At 33.9% G+C, this 19,560-nt stretch overlaps 2 protein-coding genes across 2 annotated transcripts; both read right to left on the bottom strand.

The window, feature by feature from the left end:
- Positions 1 to 5,612: 5,612 nt before the first annotated feature.
- Positions 5,613 to 16,401, bottom strand: LOC106064758 (40S ribosomal protein S12-like). Its single transcript, XM_056029185.1, has 6 exons — positions 16,299 to 16,401; positions 16,138 to 16,172; positions 7,493 to 7,642; positions 7,122 to 7,224; positions 6,348 to 6,449; positions 5,613 to 5,714 (listed from the first exon to the last, which is right to left on the bottom strand). The coding sequence occupies exons 2-6, from the start codon at positions 16,152 to 16,154 to the stop codon at positions 5,655 to 5,657; spliced, it is 432 nt and encodes a 143-aa protein (XP_055885160.1). The 5' UTR covers positions 16,155 to 16,172; positions 16,299 to 16,401; the 3' UTR covers positions 5,613 to 5,654.
- On the bottom strand, positions 9,464 to 14,261 carry LOC129926268 (uncharacterized). Its single transcript, XM_056029184.1, has 2 exons — positions 13,024 to 14,261; positions 9,464 to 12,821 (listed from the first exon to the last, which is right to left on the bottom strand). The coding sequence occupies exons 1-2, from the start codon at positions 13,732 to 13,734 to the stop codon at positions 12,327 to 12,329; spliced, it is 1,206 nt and encodes a 401-aa protein (XP_055885159.1). The 5' UTR covers positions 13,735 to 14,261; the 3' UTR covers positions 9,464 to 12,326.
- Positions 16,402 to 19,560: the final 3,159 nt, after the last annotated feature.

Here is a 19,560-nt window from a genome sequence, read left to right as displayed (position 1 = left end):
AAGACATCTTCCACTTGAACTTGAAGAGACCTATCTCCTGGACGTGAGACTGTTAGCTGAGGATGACTGCGGTGCATTGGATTTGTTTTGCAACGTGGCTGAAGGTGAACCTGCAGCTCCCTTGAGAGGTATCAGTCGGGAGGGTCTGCTGAAACAGCATGCCCGATCAACGGCTGTGTTGGCGAAAACAATGCACGACACTGTCTCGTTATAACCTATTGCCATGCACACCGCCATCCAAGATAGTGCAGAAAGAAGGTGCGCACTATTAGTTACTAGACTAGGAAGGATGTTAAAATTATTAGGAGAGAGAGAGAACGATTTCCGCCCAAGTCTAGAGCCCATATGAAGATGCTGTGCTCAATTTAAGGCAGATGTCCAATGTGTTTGTAATGTCCTCCATGTAAATAAACATCTATGTCTGAATGAGTTGCCTCCCTTAAGTTATTACAGTATTTTGCGTTTTTAGTCTCTGTTACTAGTTCACCATTAATAAGATACCGGTAAGTGGAATTTATTTGTTTTAGTTTTTTGTTAATCCCTTAATAACTGACATTTTTTTAACAAAGGTGTCTAAGAAAAATCGAAAAAATCTTGGAAGATAACGGCCACTACGTCAGGTCGTCGCGAATTGGGCGACTACCGGGTACTGTCAATCTAAACAAGAGCAGAGCACAAAAGCTTGTTCGAACCTCACTCGGTCAGAATATAGGCCTATCAACGCCACTCGTTGATCAGGAAACATGAAAAGGACCAAGATGCCCGTGTGTAGTCGCTGAATGAACTCTATGTTGTGTCTGTTGTATTTATGTGTATGTTTCTGTTGTGTTGTCTTTATATGAGAAAAAGAGTCTTTGTAATCACAACAAATTTCCATAAGGATCAATAAAGCAGTCTTAGTCTTAGTCCATTTTATTACAATTTCTGTATCTTGTGTTGTTTTTATTGCAATCATCTGCAAATAATCTGACTTTTGTTCCTGAACTAATTCAGGTTGGTAAATCATTTATGGAAATTAAAAATAGTAGTGGACATAAGACTGCACAGTTCCTTGAGTTTACGGTTATTGGTGTTGATTTAGAGCCATTTATTATTACAGTTTGTTCTCTTCCTATCAGAAATTCCTTAACCACTGATGCAATGGCCCATCAATGCCAAAATATTTAATTTTTTTAAGCAAACTATGGTGATGAACTTTGTTAATATTTCCCAAAGAAATTCCTTAATCCACTGATGCAATGGACCATCATTGCCAAAATATTTTAATTTTTTAAGCAAACAAAAAAACGAATATTCACAAATGACTAGAGTAACACCTTTAGTAAAATCAAAAGTAAAGTAGCAATTACCGGTATACATAAAACACTGAACCATAATCTTCAAATACAAAATTTAATAAAATACTCTGAAAGACACAAAGATAAAGGCACATTTCATGTCCCATATGCTAGGACAAATACTCCTTCTTCCCTAGTGCTATTAGAGCATGGAATGGGCTGCCTGAGCTAGCCAGGAAAACCAGTGACTTGGCAGAACTGAAGTCATTGGTTAATATGCACGACTAAATGCATGACGCGTAGGAAGTAATCATCTTTTTTGAAGTAACGTCTGTATTATATAAGGTAAGATAAGCCATGTTGGTATGGACATTATGTTTGTATAAGCGGTTAATGATGTTCCTACATATTATAAAGTCAAATAATCCCTAACGAAATGAGAATAAATGCTACAAATGAGAGATGTGGATGTATAAATGGATTTAATCCCCTTATTACATTTTGACATGTTTTTTTCTTCCACTTCCCATTCTCGGATCGAGTTGAAATTTTGCATTATAATTAGAGATGGGAAACGAACCGAACTCGAACCTCACTTATGACCGAACCGAACCGAACCCGAACTTTGAAACTGCTTGGTACGAACCGAACCGAACGAACCCTCCTTTTCTTAACCGAACTAATTTTGCAATTTTTACATCCCTTTTTATATTTTGCGTTTTCAAAAAATTACTTAAATATTTTATTTAAATTCTAATGATTCCATTATACTTTGAAAACTTGGGAGGGGGTGGTGGTGGTATTTTGAAAAAAAAAAGCGGCTCGCTTTGATTCCCATGGGTTTTTCCGTACGTGCCGACTCTCCCCTAACCTTGAATTTTCGCGGGCTGTTAGCAATATTGGTTTTGAGTCGAATAGGCGCCCTCTAATTAGATCTAGATCTAGATTCAAGTTCCTAGTAAGTAGAAAGTTGACATTAAAATATTGTCACTTTTATTTGAGATGGCTGTTAGTTGAGAGTAGAATATTTTTTGCCGATTAGAGAGTGTAGATATAAATAAGTTCATTTGTGTTCTAGTTTAAAATAAATTTTAATTATCTTCTATTAAGTGATTTATTTTTACAAAATTGTAAAGTATTCTATATTGGAATATTATCAGTGGCGTAGCAAGGGAGGGGGAGGAGGGGGAGAAATGTAAAATCCCCCCGGGCCCCCAAATTAGTGTTTTTACAATAAATATTCAATATTACGCAAAATGCAGGGGCTCCCAAAGAGGTCCAGCCCCTCCCGAGCCCCCAAATGATGAAAAATTCCTATCTACGCCCCTGAATATTTTTTACTATTATTCTGTTTTGCATTATTGATCATCAGTATTTTTAATGCAGCGTTTCTCAAACTTTGGGTCCTCTCCCGTGGGTGGGGATGGTTAGTACCTTGAATTGGGGGATGGGGAGACGCAACTTCTTGACAAAAAGGGGTGTCATAAAGTGTGTGTGTGTTTTTTCTGGTGGCGGTAAGAAGAGGTTAAGCGATTGATTGGTGTTTATGCATTAAGGATGATGAAATTAGCGTAATGCAAATGTGAAACGGCAGACAATCTTAAGACATGAAAGAGTAAAGACGTTGTTTTGTGGTGACCTAGATTTTGTTTAAATATCAGTATATTTCATTAATATTACAACTCTATCTCAAGTTAAATATATGAATATTGTAATAACAGTTAGGCTATATTGAGTTGTTCACATAAGAACTTTATTTTAAAGTTTATTAAGTTTATATATTATTATAAGGCTTGTCTTCGAGCCTGAAGCCGAAGATTAGTGAGGAATGCAGTTTTTCCCATGGCTGCGCAGGCCCAGCTGTGACCTACATATTTTGCCCCACCAGGGCAAGCATAACCACTGTTCGCAGGTGGTCGATTTAGTTTTTCTTTTCGCGTCTGCGTTTGTCCTCGGCAGCGGATTTTCTTTTGGTCTCAAATGTGTATCCCGTGGACTTCGGGAGTGAACTCCAACTGACTCGTTCTAAGACCGCATGCAACCAGGTGCTCTCTTCTATGTCAGCTAAGGAAAGTTGACGCCTAAGCTGGTCTTTGAAGCGTTTTCGTGGGGCGCCTCTGTAATGTCGACCACCTTTTAGCTTACCAAAAAAAAAAAGACTGCCTTTGGCATACGTTCGTCTCCCATACGGGATACGTGCCCTGCCCAGCATAACTGTCGGACCATAAGAAGTCCATCTATACTATCCTTACCGGTAAAAATATAAAACGCCTATATTGGTTCAATTGTACTAGCTGTTTGTAAGCGACAAACCAACGAAAAACTAACAAAGAGAGGGGGCATCGAAAAAAAAAGTTTAATTTTTATTGTAACTTATCTGAATATTAGTATAATTACATGTTTAAAAATTAAAATGTATTAAGTGGAGATGTCATTTTATCTTCTAATAAGACCTTATCAACTGTAGACTGCTTTTTGCGAGGCGCGTATGCACAATATGGGTCAAAACGTTTTGAAGAAAACATTTTAAAACATCTCCGCTAGTGTGATTCTTCTGCATTTTTTTTTGGCTCAGAATAGTCGAATTTCTTCCGTATATTGCAATTTATAATAGTGACGACTTATGTGTGAAAAAAATTCTCGATAGAGCCGTCTTTACACGAAGAATATTTGTTTAAAAAGATCACGCCCATTATAGAAGTACGTGCGCAATATGTAGGCCTACCTAGAATGTCCCTTGAATAATTCTATTGGTTAGGTCTGCCTCTTTATTATTAGATTTAATATGGCCCTCGACTTTTTTTTTTATTATGATGAATAGTGCGTTCTGAAAGAAAGCACATCGATATTAGCCTTTTTAAAAAATTCGCTTAGCGCCGAGTCACGCCCTGAATTAAACCACTTGCCGACTTGAGCGAAAACCTGCCGCATCTTCATTTCTATCTCCATTAAGAAATTTTTACAAGGCTTTAAATGTATGTAGGCAACATTATTTTGGCAAAAGTATTGCCCATAGGCCTATTATATATTGCAAAGTATTTATTTTATGTAAAAATTCAAATAAAAAAGTTTTAACTAATAAATTGCATTAAACCTTATAACTTAATTTTGCTATTACATAATTTCATAACATCGAATCGAGCTGAACCCGAACTTTAGACCTGACCGAACCGAACCCAAACTATACTCGTCATCGAACCGAACCGAACCCGAACTTTAAAAGTTGGGTTCGATTCCCATCTCTAATTATAATTCATAGTCGATGTCAATACACAAATAAATCTAAAAATTAGTTAACTAATTAGTACTGATTAATTAATTTTGTTTTATATAGCAGAAAGGGAGCTAAAACTTGCCATTTTCAGATAAATGGCAGTAATCAGCAGTCAGAAATCTTTTTTTCTATTGCTTAGTCTGAGAAACTTTGAGAGGGGCCTAGTAATTTATTTATATTTTACAGTTTATGATTTACTAACATTTTTAAAATTAAGTATAGTTTTTAACATTCACTTGGTCTTGTTTTTATTTTCTGTCCTCTGTAAGGCGTTGTCCCTTTTATTGTTCTCCTATAAAGTTTGAAGGTTTATGGTATGCATATTAAGATAATTTATAAGTAGAAAAGACCAAGGAAATGTTGGGTGATGCAATAAAAATGTGTAAAATTAGCACATGATTTTAGCTTTAGCAAGTCATTAGATGAATTAACAATACAACAGTATCGTCAAAACACATTTCTTCTTTTTGAATTGACAGAGGGTATCATTAGACCAAGAAACAAATGTGGAAGGCACTAGAATTAGTTACAAATCTAGTCACCAGGATACTCTATGCATGTGACAAGAATTCCTATGCATTGAAACGTAGAATGGTGTACATAGTCCCATTAAATTGTTTTAGATGGACATGAACTCAATTGAGAGGAATTGCGCCCTACATCCAAGTTCAATAGCAAAGAACTGTTGCACACCTACACTACACTGGGAATCAAAAGGACAAATTAATGCTTACATCCAATAATAATATTCTGATTCAATGACAATAATGGTGGTGTCTATGTTAAGCTCCAAAAACACCAAGTCAAATTATATTTCGTTACTTTATTTGTCAGATATGATCAATGAAGTCACTTAAACTTGTATAGGCTGTTTAAGATCCAATGAAGCTTATTCTGGAAATGTTAATGGTGTTTTTTTTTTGTCTAGCATTGACTAAATGGTAATATTCTTTTAATAAGAGTTAAAACTATGGATATCAATATGTATGCCCAAAAGAAGAGGGTTTCAACTTAAGATATTTAATAAATGTGCCAAAAATTCAAATAATAACAGAAAAAAAAACTTTTTTATATCTTTAATTTTCCAAATGCAGACATTTTTTTTACTTGGATTTGAAATAATTCTTGACAATATCAAGAGCCTGAGAATCTTTACCATAATCCTGAAAAAGAAACAAACATCAAAATTTAACTTTAAGGAGCAATTTATAGATAAATGTATCTTCTAAAAAAATGACATAAAAAATTTAATTTTCTAAAAAGAAAATAAAAAATTTAATTTTCTAAAAAGAAAAAACTTACCTGGTATAGTTTAATATTACAATTATATCTAAAATATATCTAGATTTCATTCATTAGATAATTTTTTTAGTCTGGATTTTCATTATTAAAAGACACTAGGATCTTTCAACTAGTCTCTAGGTCATCTGTATGCTGTTACAGTAAAAAAAAACTTAATTACCCTGCATTGCATACTGTCATTAGGTGCGATATTGTGCACCATGAGACACAATGATGAAATAGAGAACAGAATGAAAACATAGACCTTTATCTGTTATTACTTTGGCTCTAGATCTAGTTTCTTATTGATGATTAAACGTGTTATTTTATAATCCTTTCGCTGAGGTTATTTGGCTAAGTTATAACAATATACAGGTTTTTAACATTCCTTTAGCTATAATTGAATATTTCCACAATTATACATGTGCTTATCATATAATATGTTGTATAATAATAGAATCTGTTAATGCTGATTTTAAAAAATCTGCATTTACTTATATCAAAGTGAAACTTACCTTAACAACTACAGCCCCACATGCATTAACTTTTCTTGCTTTGCCTTCTTTATCTAATTTGCAGAGGCCAGCCCATTCACCCAATTTCTTGGCATCATCCACCTAAGTTAAAATTGAATTTAATTTGTAAAGTCACAATAACAAAAAAAGAGCATAGCGACAATAAAAAAGTGTAACAACAATTACATGACTTTTCTTGGGGTAAAATAATTTAATTTAATACAGAACTTTTTATTGTTTTAGCATTAATTTGTAAATATAAAATTATAATAAAAATATTAACTCTAATAATTTGTTTATGAAGTGCTTAACTTCTTGACTCTCCTGACAAACTGACACAGAAAATAACACAGAAACTATACAAGTGATTTTCTATAAAGCATGTTTAGCTTTACACCATTGTGCTAGTAATGCTTAATAAATTTATTAACTTTACGTTGCAACAGCTGCTTAATAATTACATGCTGGGAGCATTTCACTGTCAATACACATTTAATTTTTTTGTTTTAAATGAAATCACTAGTAATGAGAGAAATGCCAATGCTTTTAAGGTCTCACAGCTAAGGTCAAGATTGGCAGGAAGTGAACATCAAAGTTATATCACTGAACAAAATGTTCTCTGAAACTGAGAAAAGCTAATGCAAGACAAATAAATCAATTTAATTTAAAAAAAAAAAAAAAAAGCACGCTCACAGATGTCACACAGGTGGGTTTTTTTCTTGGTCAGTTACCTAAACAGGGTAAGTTAATTACATTTTTATAAATAATTTTCACCTTCAGAAGATTGATTCCATGTTCTGCACATAAAGCTTCAATAAGCTTGGTATACAATGGTTCATCAACACTGTTAGCTAACACACACAAATGAGCCTGTCGTCTATAAACAGTAAAAATAAAAAATAAAAAAATTTTAACAACGCTAATACTATTAACATCAAGCAACTATTACATTTTATTAACAAAAAGAATCTAGATCCCAATAATTCTTCAATAATAAATATCCCCAGACTGAGAAATGTCATTATTTTTGTTCTCTAAATTTCTCCATTATTTTAATCTTATATTTGATGTTATTTGAAGGTTTCACAATTTCTTCAATAATTTAAATTCATTTAAAATATAAAAAAAGGATTTACAACACTCACTTGTCTAATGCTTTTGTGACTTCTTTAACACCTCTACATAAGCCATCATGTATTAAAGCTGTTTTAAGAACTTCTTGCAAAGCCTCATATATATCCATAGGAGCACTGGAGTCTTTGGCAGCACTTGGGGTTGAGGTTTGGACATCATCTCTGTATGATAAATTAATAGACTAAGAATATCAAATCTAAATCTAAGCCTTAGGATTTGGTTATGGTTGGATATACAATTTTAAATGTTTGCAGACTCTAAAATGACTCAAGATTAAATATACTTGATAGAACAAGTAAATAGGCCAGAAAACAGACTTTCCATTGAAAATGCATTTTTGGGAACCTGAATTCATTATCTCCTTAAATAGGCAATCTGTTGCGTGTCTGTTTTGATAGATAGATCTATGTTTGTGGAAGAGCACAGGATTTACTTTTGGATTTATGTGACCCCGTTTGAAAAGGTAAGAAAGACTAGATCTTAACCATATTTCAAAATTAATCTATCAAAATGAAAGATTAGTTAGACATAGATCGATCTCTAGGCCTAGATCTAGGTCACTAGACTTAGAGACTCTATAGTTTTAGACTTAATAGAGATTAGTGTAGACCTAATCTACTAGTAATTAGAGTTAATTAGCGTGAAATCATTAAAATATTTTACTACTTTAGCAATTCTTAGATTAGATCTGATCTAGATTTAGAGCTAGATCTAGTTAAATCTAATAATCTGATTGGCTGATCAGATCTGTAAAATCGTGATTCTAGATCTAGAAATCTATCCTGTATTTCTTCTGAAGTAATTGAACTATTATTGTCTAGAAATCTAGATCTACCAGAAACTGACAGTTTTGTTTAAAGTAAAAATCATTGTTAACATTTTTATCAAGAATCTAGATCTAGACTTAGACCTAATGTAGTATTTGACTTCTTTGTGATTATTAGTCTAAAAACTAGGACTAGGTCTGGTGAATAGAATCTAGACATTGGAAGTTAATATATTATAGAGATCTACTTGTGGACATAAAGTTAAACACAACAAAACAATGAAAACAATCATATAAACCAAAACAATGTTTTTATTTATTTTCTCAGCAACAATTACAACAAAGATTGAGATTATTTGAGATAGTAAATTAAACAGAAAATATCATGCACGATACTCTAGGACTTGAGGCTATTATTAGGTCTAGACCTAGATTCTAGAATTGATCAAGAACTAGATTAACTAAATAGATAATATCTTGATATATTATTAGATCTTTTCTAGTCTAAAATTGTACATCTATAACCTTTATCAAAAATTGATATAAAATAGTAAGTTATAACATGAAGAAAAAAGTGACTTTTTAAGGTAGGGTGGGCCGAAAAAGGGGCTTATTTATTAGTTATAAATACTTTTTAAAGTTGTTTGCTTTTTCAAATGTTCTATAACATTACTTTACTTTGTGACAGTTTTATGTTAATAATATTGTAAATTTGTGAAATTCATGGAATATTAAACATTTCTGTGAATGATGGATTTTTCATTATTTGGGGTAAGTGTGTTTGACCTCATTTTTTTAAATGTTACATGCTTGTCTGATGATAATAAATTTACTTTTTTTTTTGGATTCCTCTGCTCTTGGGCATTAAAAATAAAATTGATACATAATATCTCAAAACTGATAATGGTTTTGTTATTCAAGATATTGACATTGATGATAAAGATTAAAGTATAATTAGCAACCTATTTTTTTTAACCGAGGGGGTGGGGCTTGGGGAGGCTAATTAATAGGCATAAATGTTTTAAGAAACTAGTTTTTATTGGGTTTTTTTTTCAAATGTTCTGTAAATATACTTTACTTTGTGACACATTTATCTGTTAATAATACTGGAATTTGTGAAATTCATGGATTATTGGACATTTCTGTGAGTGATGGATTTTTTATTATTAGAGGTAAGTGTGTTTGAACTCTTTTTTTCAAGTTAAATAATTGTCTGTTGCTTCTGATTTTTTTTTTTTTTTTGAATCTCTATTCTTGGGCAATAAAATTGAAATATAATGTCAATAATAGTAAATTCGAAATTCAAAAAATGGTCCTAAAAGTACTAGAATGTTGAGTGCTCAGTTTTCCGCCATATACTTTTTTTTACTAGACTAATGTCCCTAATCCAGACCTGCCTACCAAAAAAAGTCCAAATGCGTAACACTTACGGTCAAAATGCGTATTTTGGCACCAGAATGCGTAACACTCTAACACTTACGTGATCCACTATTTTGTCATATATATATATAATATATATATAATATTAGATATCATGATTAGATCTACAATCTAAATCTAGATCAATAGAGATGATATCTAGACTAGATCTATGTCTATATAATGAATATAATCTACTCTAGATCTGGGCTCAAGAGTGTTACCGATGCCGTGGATCCGCTACAAACGTAGGTCTACTCCAAACTTTCGTAGGCCTACCTTCATCCTTGATCTATTCTATACTAAGACTAAGAATCTAGACTAGATGGTAGTAGATGTTATCGATCTAGATCTAGTCAATCTAAATTCTAAATCATAGATTGTAGGGTAATGTAGAGAATCATAACGTAATGACTAGCTAGACTCTATTCCTGTATAACAAGTTATCTAGATTCTAGATTAATCTAGATCTAGAATCCAGATCTAGACTAGATATCTACAATCATACAATGTCACTCAATGTGTTTTGAATCGATTTTTTTTCTATACAAATGAATACGGTAATCAGGGATTCAACATAATTAATTTCTACTAATGAACTTACAAAAAAAAAAAAGTCACGTTGGTGTATCAGCTAACTGACGGTACCTACCTGGTACCAGCCCGCCACTCCCTCACTCTCGCGTTCTTCATTTCTAGACATCTAATTGCTATTAAGTACCAATCCACGTATAGATCTGGGCACACTGTTCACCCCACCTTTTCTGTTTCGCCCCTCTCCACACAGGTGGGCTTAGCGTGACCTCCGTGACCGCTTGTAAGCTAGTCTAGAGAGGCGAAAAAAACAGCATACGAAATGCGTAATGCGATGGGTTAAATGCGTATTTGCGTACTGGCGGTCATTTTTGGGAGATTTTGCGTAACGAATACGCATTTTGCGTAACGGTAGGCAGGTCTGCTAATCTATATCGACATCAGCTAAAATCGGTCTGGCTAAATATCAATTTAGACTATTTTAGACTAAAATTCTTTTTAAATGATTAGCCAAACATGAACAGGAATGCTAAAGTAGACTGTAGACCTTTTCAAGAGTTCATTAAGTTCATTAAGCTTAAGTTTCCTATAGCTGCTCAAGAGTCCAGAGTCTTTCTTACAAGAATCAGGGTTTCTGCACCAAAGTCTAATTGAAATTCAAGGAGTTTTCAAGGAGAAATTTAAAAATTCCAGGACATAGAGTTCGCGCCAAAAAATTTATAAAAATATTTATAGCCCATATATATATATATATAGGTTGGAATAATTTAGATTTGATTACTAAATAAAAATAACTTACTCAAGATATTCAAAACATGCAAAAAATACATTATAAACTAGTATGAGTGTAAGGCCTACCATAAAACGCATCTTGAACATCCATTCTTTACAATATATTTACATATATACAAGGGTTTTTAATGTTTTTTTAGAGTCCACTGATCTCCCTCACTTTGGTTTCTATTTCCAAAGTAAGTTTTTCAATTTGCTCTTTTTTAAGCTTTGCAGAGCGACGTAAAGCATTGGATTCTATTAAAAATTTGTGACTGTTAGTGTTTTCTGCTTTTTCTGCAAGCTTGTCCGCAGAGTCAGTGAGGCTTGTAATGTCCCTTTCAATCCTAGCTTTTTTGGCTTTCATAGCCTCAAGTTCTTCAAATTGATCGTTTCTTTTCCTTTTTAGGTTCTTTCTTTTTTCCTCCTCAGCACTTTCTTCCAGATAAATTCTATACTTTGATCTGGCTGAAGCAGCAGCCATTCGCATGCCTGAAGAAATTGTTACATTTTTAATTCCTCCCATTGCTTCAATGCTGTTACAAATCATTCTCTTGGCTATAAGTGTTCTCTCCATCATGTTGACGCACATTGTCTCTTTATTGGTACTGAAACCTCTCTCGACCTGGGCTTGGCCATGAGACAGAATCAAAATTCCTCTTATTAGTGCCCATAGTTTACTGAATTCACTGTTAATATGTTGATTAAAAAAAGTATCCAGTCTATCACATTGGATACTAAAGGACTGGAATACTATAGAATTTGTGGTGACAATGGAACTGTGCCACTGGGTGAATTCCGACTTGATATCATCACAGTCATCTGCGCTGACACGGCCAAGCTCAACTAAGTAGCTCAAAGTGGCATCTAAGTCTCTTAAAGAACCATCAAAATCTTCTACAATGTTTTTAGGCTGTAGCCATTTCAAACACTGGACAAGTTGATTTTTCAGTGGAGATTTTGTCATTAATTTTATGGCTGTTGTTACCAGAAACTTTCTGCTCTCCATCTGGAAGTTGAAAATATCCCTTGCACTGGCTTTACTCTTAATTTCCTTGACAGCAGATTTGGCTTTAAAACCTATGTCAACTTCTCCAGGAGGCAGAAGATTTTTTATATCAGACAAATCTGCACTAAGCAGTGCTGTAACTGAAGTGCATTCTTTAAAAACAGCTGGTGTCACAAATCTTTGCAACAATGACCGAAGCATGTTGAAGAGGTCTTGGGCCATAAAGGGCAACAGTGGTGCATCTGTTTGATATCTTTTTAAAAAAGGTTGCAAAACCTTTGCAATGGATATGAAGCTTTCAATTTTGGCAATTAGTAGTACATCATCCATACAGCCTTTCAGGTGCTCAAAAGACTGTGTTGATTGCCTTTTTAGCAGTAATTAAAGACTGAATGAATTTTTTTACGTGGGGCCATACTTTGAGAGCTCTCTCTGCAACCTCAACATTCTCCACCCATCGATGCTGACAGTGTTCAAGAGGAAAATCACTGCTGCCAGTTAGTGATGTGAAGTCTTCCCTTCTTGCTGGGGTATCTTTGAAAAGCCAAGACAGCGATGAGAAAAAATGACCCAGTTCCCAGCCAGTTGATGCAAGGCCTGCACGAAAAGCATTGTGCATTGTATGAAGCCCACAACTGCCAATGTCCACAAACTTTTTTTCTGATGCTTTCTGGAGGTCCTCACTGAGTAATTTGAACAAGGCCCAGTTGACATTGGGGCCATCCATTGATATCTGAACAACACTTTTTCCGTCAAAGTGAAAGTTTTCACATAATTTTTGGTGCATATCTTGAGCAGTAGCATGACCCAGGAAAGCAGAGCCATAGTATCTTGTAACAACCTAAAGTTGGGAAATTCAAAAAATATTTAGCATATCGATAGATACAATTATATTCAGTCTTATCTCATTAACAATTCTACAATCATCATTAATATTGAATATTTATTTTCATTATAATTAGATAGCACTCATGCATCTTTAGGTTTAATTTAACCTATTTAGTGTAGGCCTATTTATAATTTAATTAAACAAATCAACTCACCTTATCTGTATCCCAGTATCTGACATGCATATCCATTTGTTTCTTGTTTAGTTCTCGATTTAGAGATTCGTCAAACAATAGTACAAAACCATCATTCACAGTTTTGAGCTTGTCCTTTAGAAGATCCTGGAAATAAGGACCAAGCCCAAAAGACACAAGATAGGATATTTTGTCTTTTCCACAAGACATTTTTTTAGCTATGTTGCTGTCAGGAAACATTCGAGCAAAATGATCAGCAATATCATGGCAACTGTTATATGAGTAATGAGAACACACCACTTTCAAAGCCCATAGTATCTCTGCGTTGTTTGTCTCCTCTGTGGTCACGTGAGATTTGATTGATGATTGCGCCTGGGTTGACGTAGAGGTTGTTGGTATATTTTGGCTAGGATCAATGACTTGAGCAGCTTGCACCTGTGGGGTTGGTGGCATAGCTGTAGGACAAGTGACAGTCGCTGTAACTGTAGTAGCCTTTTTAGCAAATATGGGTGCAATCATTAAGCAGCCATCTGACTTTCCAGACTCTCGCTTGTGTTTATCTGATTTCATATGAGATTTAAGTGCTGCTTCACCCATGCATAATATGTCAATTTGTTTTTTACAATGACGACAAAAGGCTTTGGTGTCACTGACGGATGATTTTTGAAGCCAAGATCTGTAAATATCTTTTTCAAGCCAAAGCGCTTTAAACGATGTCCCGTATTTAGGCATTGTAATACAAATGTAGGTTATAGATCTAGAAATAGATTTGGATATCTAGTATTCTAGGACAGTCCGATCAGATGATAGAACAATCAAGTCTCAAGACTAGAGCTACGTAACAGACTCTAAATCTCTAGCTTAGGCTTAGATAAAGACTTGATTAAAGTTAAACCAAAGCCAAAGCACAAATCACAATAAAAGAAACGTAGATCATATACTTTATAGATCTCGAATAATCTAGATCTAGAAATAATAATCTAGTCTAGATATATTTAGATCTAGGCCTAGATCTAATTATTAAATTCACAATACACATAGTTCTAAGTAATAATATGATCCGATGAAAATATAAAGGCACAAAATGAAACAGGAAAACAGTTTTGAAGATGCGTAACGTAAACTTTTGATCCAATTTGGATGAAAATCAACGTGTCCACTGAAAAAACGATCCGATATCGATGCTTTATATAGTGAAGGAGCGGTAAACACCTTCTGCGGAGACTCGGAAACGGTAATTTCGAATTTATTTCCGCCCGCGCCGGCCCATCCTCTAATCATTTTTTTTAAGCCGATTTTTTTTTTTTCCCGATCGGCGAAATTCCAGGACATTCAAGGAGATATTTTAAAATTCCAGGAGATTTCAAGGACTTTTTCAGTTTTTTTGAAATTCAAGGAGATTCAAGGACATCCTTGAATTTCAGGAGGCCGCGTGACACCCTGAAGAATTAGCCATTTTTTTAGTGAACTACCTCTATATTAGACTTTTGGGTAAAATTTAAAATGGCACTGCTACTGCCATTTGTGCTTCTGCGCACAAAATAATAAAATATAACAGACTTACTCAACCCAAATCAAGGATAATATAAATTACATTATAATTTGTTATTATTAAACAATAACAGGGTCAGAAGCACTAGACTCTACAATAGTCAATAGTCAACAAAGAAATTGTTTCTCAACCTCTCCTGTGTGAAGTGTGTGTGGAAGACTCCAGAACCAGGGCAGAAGAATGAACGTCTACCTCAGAACTCAGGAGGATGCTTGGCATTTCACCCCATTGATGATTGAATGTCATTTTAATCATGAACGAAATACCATTGAGCGTTCCACTTGTCCCCCTACTACTACTAGTAGGAATGTTACAATTTTTTTCAGAAAAATTATTTTAAGAATCTTCTTCACAGATATGTTGTAGATTTGAATGAGCCTTCTAAATTTATATGAATTATGTCTGTATGATTCCTGGTTGAAAGAAAATAAATTTTTTATGTGTGCTTGTCCTTATCATAGCAACCAATGGGCACGATGTGAGGAGATTTGAATGTGTTGAATAAATATGCTTGCCATTTCTTATATATTAAACAACTAGTCCAAAAACATGTTTCAAATGAAGGTTTATTGTTTTTAAAATCTCTGAACACTAAGCTGCTTATTATATACCCATTAGATCTAAATCTACATCTATTTCAAAATGCGTAACTGCAGAAATAAATCAATGTCAGCCATTTTGACATCATTTCAGTCTAAGTTTTTTTTAACTGCTATAATAATTCAACCTATCAGAAAATTATTAGATGTCACATGACCAATCTGACCAATCACTATTATCTTGGCATGTAAACAAGATGGCTAAAATTACAATGGTTAACAATGGCCTCCAGCATTAGATTCAACTGCTAAATATTACAAAATTAATAGCATCCAAAGTGCTCATTATTATGTGAAAAGTAAAGCACTGAAATTTAGCCAGAAAAATGCTCTACAATACTGGAGAGTCAAAAGGCGTGGGAATGTTGAGCTTCTTAAACTATACACAGGGAAATCGAACCTTTTTTTAAGTCTAATAATTAGAAACCTTCTACTCCACGTGGGAAAGCGTAATTTCATTCCCGGAAGCCATTTTTATTGGTCAATCAAAAACTATAACTCTTTTACAGAGAAGTATTCAATTAATAGGTTAACAAAGTGCGCCTTTAAGGTGTGTCTAAAAAATGTCAGAAAAAAGTCGAAACAGTTTTTTGATTTAAAAAAAGGGGTGTGTCACCGGATATTGTAACATCGCTACTACTAGTAAGGAGATTAACTAGATCTAGAGTATTCCAGAGCCTAGACCCAAGCCCTCTGGCTCTTGACTCACACACAACACAATATTTGAGAACCAAGTTTGAAGTTAAGTTTAAGTCAAATTAAGTTGAAGGCAGGCATTTATTTTTGTAGTTATCTATATTTTAGACCAAAACAGCTTCATAAAATACAGACGTTAGTTCAAAAAAATGATTACGTCTTACAAGTCATAGATTTAGGCATTAGATATTTTAGGTAGAGAGATCTAGACTACCTATCGACTAGATCTAAATTATTGCATTGTCTTCTCATTTTGTTGTAGTGTTGTTTTCAAAACGATTGACTTACCCTTCCGCGTCAGACATTTTGAAACAGATATCCTTCTGAAAAGCAAATAAATATGAACCTGTATTATTAAATATATATCTAACTTTTATTACACTAATTTATTTTTCAATTATAATAACAAAAATGAACAATTTTAAACGATTGTTTTGTGGACCACTTACGATGATGTCTGTTGACTTTAATTTCAAACAGGAAAAGGAAATCTACATGATCGTTTTGGGAAACAAAAGAAAAGCTGACGTCATATTTTTGCCCAAATAATTAAGATCCAAAATCAGCTAGACTTACAAGAAGGGCTAAATATTTTAATACAAGAGAATCTCAGAAATGTAGATCTAATTGATTTGATCCACTTTTTAAAAATTAAATAATGATTAGATTATTAACAAAAATTTTATAAATGATAGGTGGTATTTAGCCTATACTTTTAAAGTATTTTGGGCTATATTTAAAATCCTGTGTGTGTGGTAGCCATGGAAGGTATATTGTAGGGTTCATAAACTCAAGCCTGGAGGCTGAAAGGGGTTCGCAATTCATTTTTTTTTTAGCCAAGGCATACAGTAAAACAATGTGTATAAGAAGCCAAGAAATTTGTAATAATGGGACCTTCGTTTGCAACGTCCCCAAGAGCCCAAGGCTATTGATATGGTCTTCATCAAGATAAGCAAACATATCTTGAGGACTAAATTGAAATCGATCTCAGTGTCAAGAAAGGTTTGCTGCAATGTATTGCTGATCATGTATCATTGCAGACATGACAATATGCTCATAAGGTCTCAGTTTTGATACGATATATTCTCACACATTGTATGCGATATTTTTAAAGTTTTTTTTTAAATAATAAAATGATTTATTCTATCTCAATAAGTGTTGTTGTTTTTTTAATCCTGCCCACGGGCCGCTAAGTACTTAATTACGGCTATACTTTAGATAATTCCATGTGCGAATAGAAAGCTATAGTTTTAGAATACAAGGATCATCCCCAGCTCCATTTTGTTCGTGCGTTTCGGTTTTAGCGATTTTTAACAATAAGCATGTATTCATTAAACTTGATTATGGGTATACCTTAGAACTGCATAGATATTTCGTAATGTGCATTACAATTAGCCTTGATCTTTCACATGACTTTTTATCGCATGTAACACTGTAGCTAGACCTAGATGACTAGACAAAGAAGACAACAAAATGCTTGTTGCATTTACGATGATTAATAAGCCTATTAACTTCAACAAACAATATAGTCGATGAATGGTCATCGTTAATAGGGCGACCTGATTATTAAATAGGCCTACGTGTTTTTTTTTTTTTGTTTTTTTTTTTACCATTCAATACCGCCCTGACTGGTTCATTCATTCTTTTATTGACCACTTACCACTCCCCTATCACTAATTCTCTCACTAGTGGTGGACGAAAAAATACGAAAATTTAATCTATCACTTTACCTTAGTCTAGAACAACTAAGCCGTTTTACCAATTTAGATCGCAGCGGTTAAATTTTCCAAAATCGATTTTGTATTCATTGGCTAGAAGCCTCCTTCCACCTATAGTGTCCATGCACTGTTCTGAGGTCCTCCATGAAGGTGTGGCGCCAAGTTATATACGAGGACGTCCCTGTTTGCGCTTTCCTCGTCATGGCCTCCATATCATCGCAACTCTTGGTTTGCGTAGTTCATTTTGTTGGAGAACATGTCCCGCAAACCTCATGCGACGCTCTGTCACAACCTCACTAATTTAAGTGTTCGACTCCCAGTTCGGCATAGGATTTCCTTGTTTGTAGACATTGCATAAAAAATCTTTTTTTTTCATACGAAGTCGACATTGACCGAATACGTGTTTTTGTGTTTAAAAATTTATAAAACAAAATGAAATGTAGGTAGGCCTATAGTATGGTATTTTGTGTATTGAGGATGGAGGTTAAAAAAATATAATTGTAGGGTGATAGAGTGATAACAAAACGGGGGCTCTGACAAAAAAAACGACAACATAGAGCTATGAAATAATCTTATTTAATGAATGAAAAAGCCGAAGAAAAGTCAGTGATTGTTTGTAGCATTATTTTTTAGGGGTGGTGACCGAAGGGAGTGAGAAAAGTGATATTAGAATTCTCATGCCAGAAGTAGGCCTTTATCATGCCTTTATGTTTATAGTAGTTCGATATAAGCAGGCCGTTCTAATTCACCGTCACATACTATATAATTAATGGGCCAGAATTATAGGCCTATTAGGGGAGCGTTAAATTGGGGGGGGGGTATTCTGTCAATATATTATGTGATCGTTTGATGCGGAGACTCCGGTCAAAAGCATCATAGAGCTTTTCAAATATTTCGATAAAGAGATGGAAAGTCAAAGAATACGCGAAGATTGTGTGTAGAAATACTTTTGGGGGTGTTGACGGGGAGGGTGATAAAAGTGATGTATTAGGCCTATAATTCACAGGCTAGAATTGGCTGTTTGGGAAGGCTTTTATAAGCGGGTCGTTCCAATATACGTAACATATACTAGAATGCATTGGCCAAAATAAAATTGGTTAAAATACGGCAGTTTTAAATTATTGCAAGAACCAAAAAAAATATGTGTGGTACGGCCACAATATTGTGAGCATTACGGTTTGAAGTAATAAGAAAAATAATTCCTACACGAAATAGGCATTAGGCTAGAACTACGGATTTAGAGCAACAGCCTCGGAAAACAATGAAAGTGTCGGACCATCATCGGATAGGCACAGTAGACAGGAAGATAAGGTATAGTAGGCTAAATAAAATGTTTATCGTTTCTCAATTTCAGATGCGCTATTGTAATGATGTATACAGACAAATCTACTGTTACTCACCATTGCTGGGCAACAGCAGAGCATTTTTTTTTTGCTTCCATTGATCAGCACGCGCCCCACTTTCACTCTCAAAACATCTGGTCACCTTAAAGTAGCATATATATGATACTAAAATTGCAGAGTGTAGAGTGTCCAAGCGATCATCTTCTCTCAAGTAACCTTTCTAAATCAAAGGACAATATAATATACGATAAAAATATAATATACTACAATATTTATAAAAATGTGATCTTAAAAACTATATGAACAGTTTAAATAGATCCTCACTTATTTAATTATAAAAAAATATTTTTACATATGCTTTGTTTAGTTAGACTACTATAGTTAAATAAATAGAAACAATGACTGTTCAATGATCACTTTCGTCTTTTGTAAGAAATAATTCCACCAGGTCTAACGGTCAATTAGGTGTTAACCAGATTATCCAGCTTATTGGGTAAATAAACAAGTATTTTTTAAAGTCTTTTGTTTTTAAACAAAGCTTATCTAAGGAGAAAGAACCTCAAAATCACTGCCTCATATCTCAATAGTGCAATAATAAGCTCCCTTTGCTATATAAAAACAAAATGCATTTATTAGTTACCACTAATTCA

Source organism: Biomphalaria glabrata, chromosome 5, assembly GCF_947242115.1.
Source record: "Biomphalaria glabrata chromosome 5, xgBioGlab47.1, whole genome shotgun sequence".
Classification (NCBI taxonomy): domain Eukaryota; kingdom Metazoa; phylum Mollusca; class Gastropoda; family Planorbidae; genus Biomphalaria; species Biomphalaria glabrata.
This window is presented reverse-complemented; position numbering and strand designations above follow the sequence as displayed.

Bases quoted from the DNA above. Each gene is read 5' to 3' on its own strand.
- LOC129926268 (XM_056029184.1), bottom strand. From the start codon at position 13,734: ATGCCTAAATACGGGACATCGTTTAAAGCGCTTTGGCTTGAAAAAGAT. The intron at 12,822-13,023 runs GTGAGTTGATTT...TCCCAACTTTAG, and splicing joins GATACTGGGATACAGATAAG to GTTGTTACAAGATACTATGG.
- LOC106064758 (XM_056029185.1), bottom strand. The intron at 7,225-7,492 runs GTGAGTGTTGTA...TACTGTTTATAG, and splicing joins GTCACAAAAGCATTAGACAA to ACGACAGGCTCATTTGTGTG. The intron at 6,450-7,121 runs GTGAAAATTATT...ATTTTAACTTAG, and splicing joins ATGGAATCAATCTTCTGAAG to GTGGATGATGCCAAGAAATT.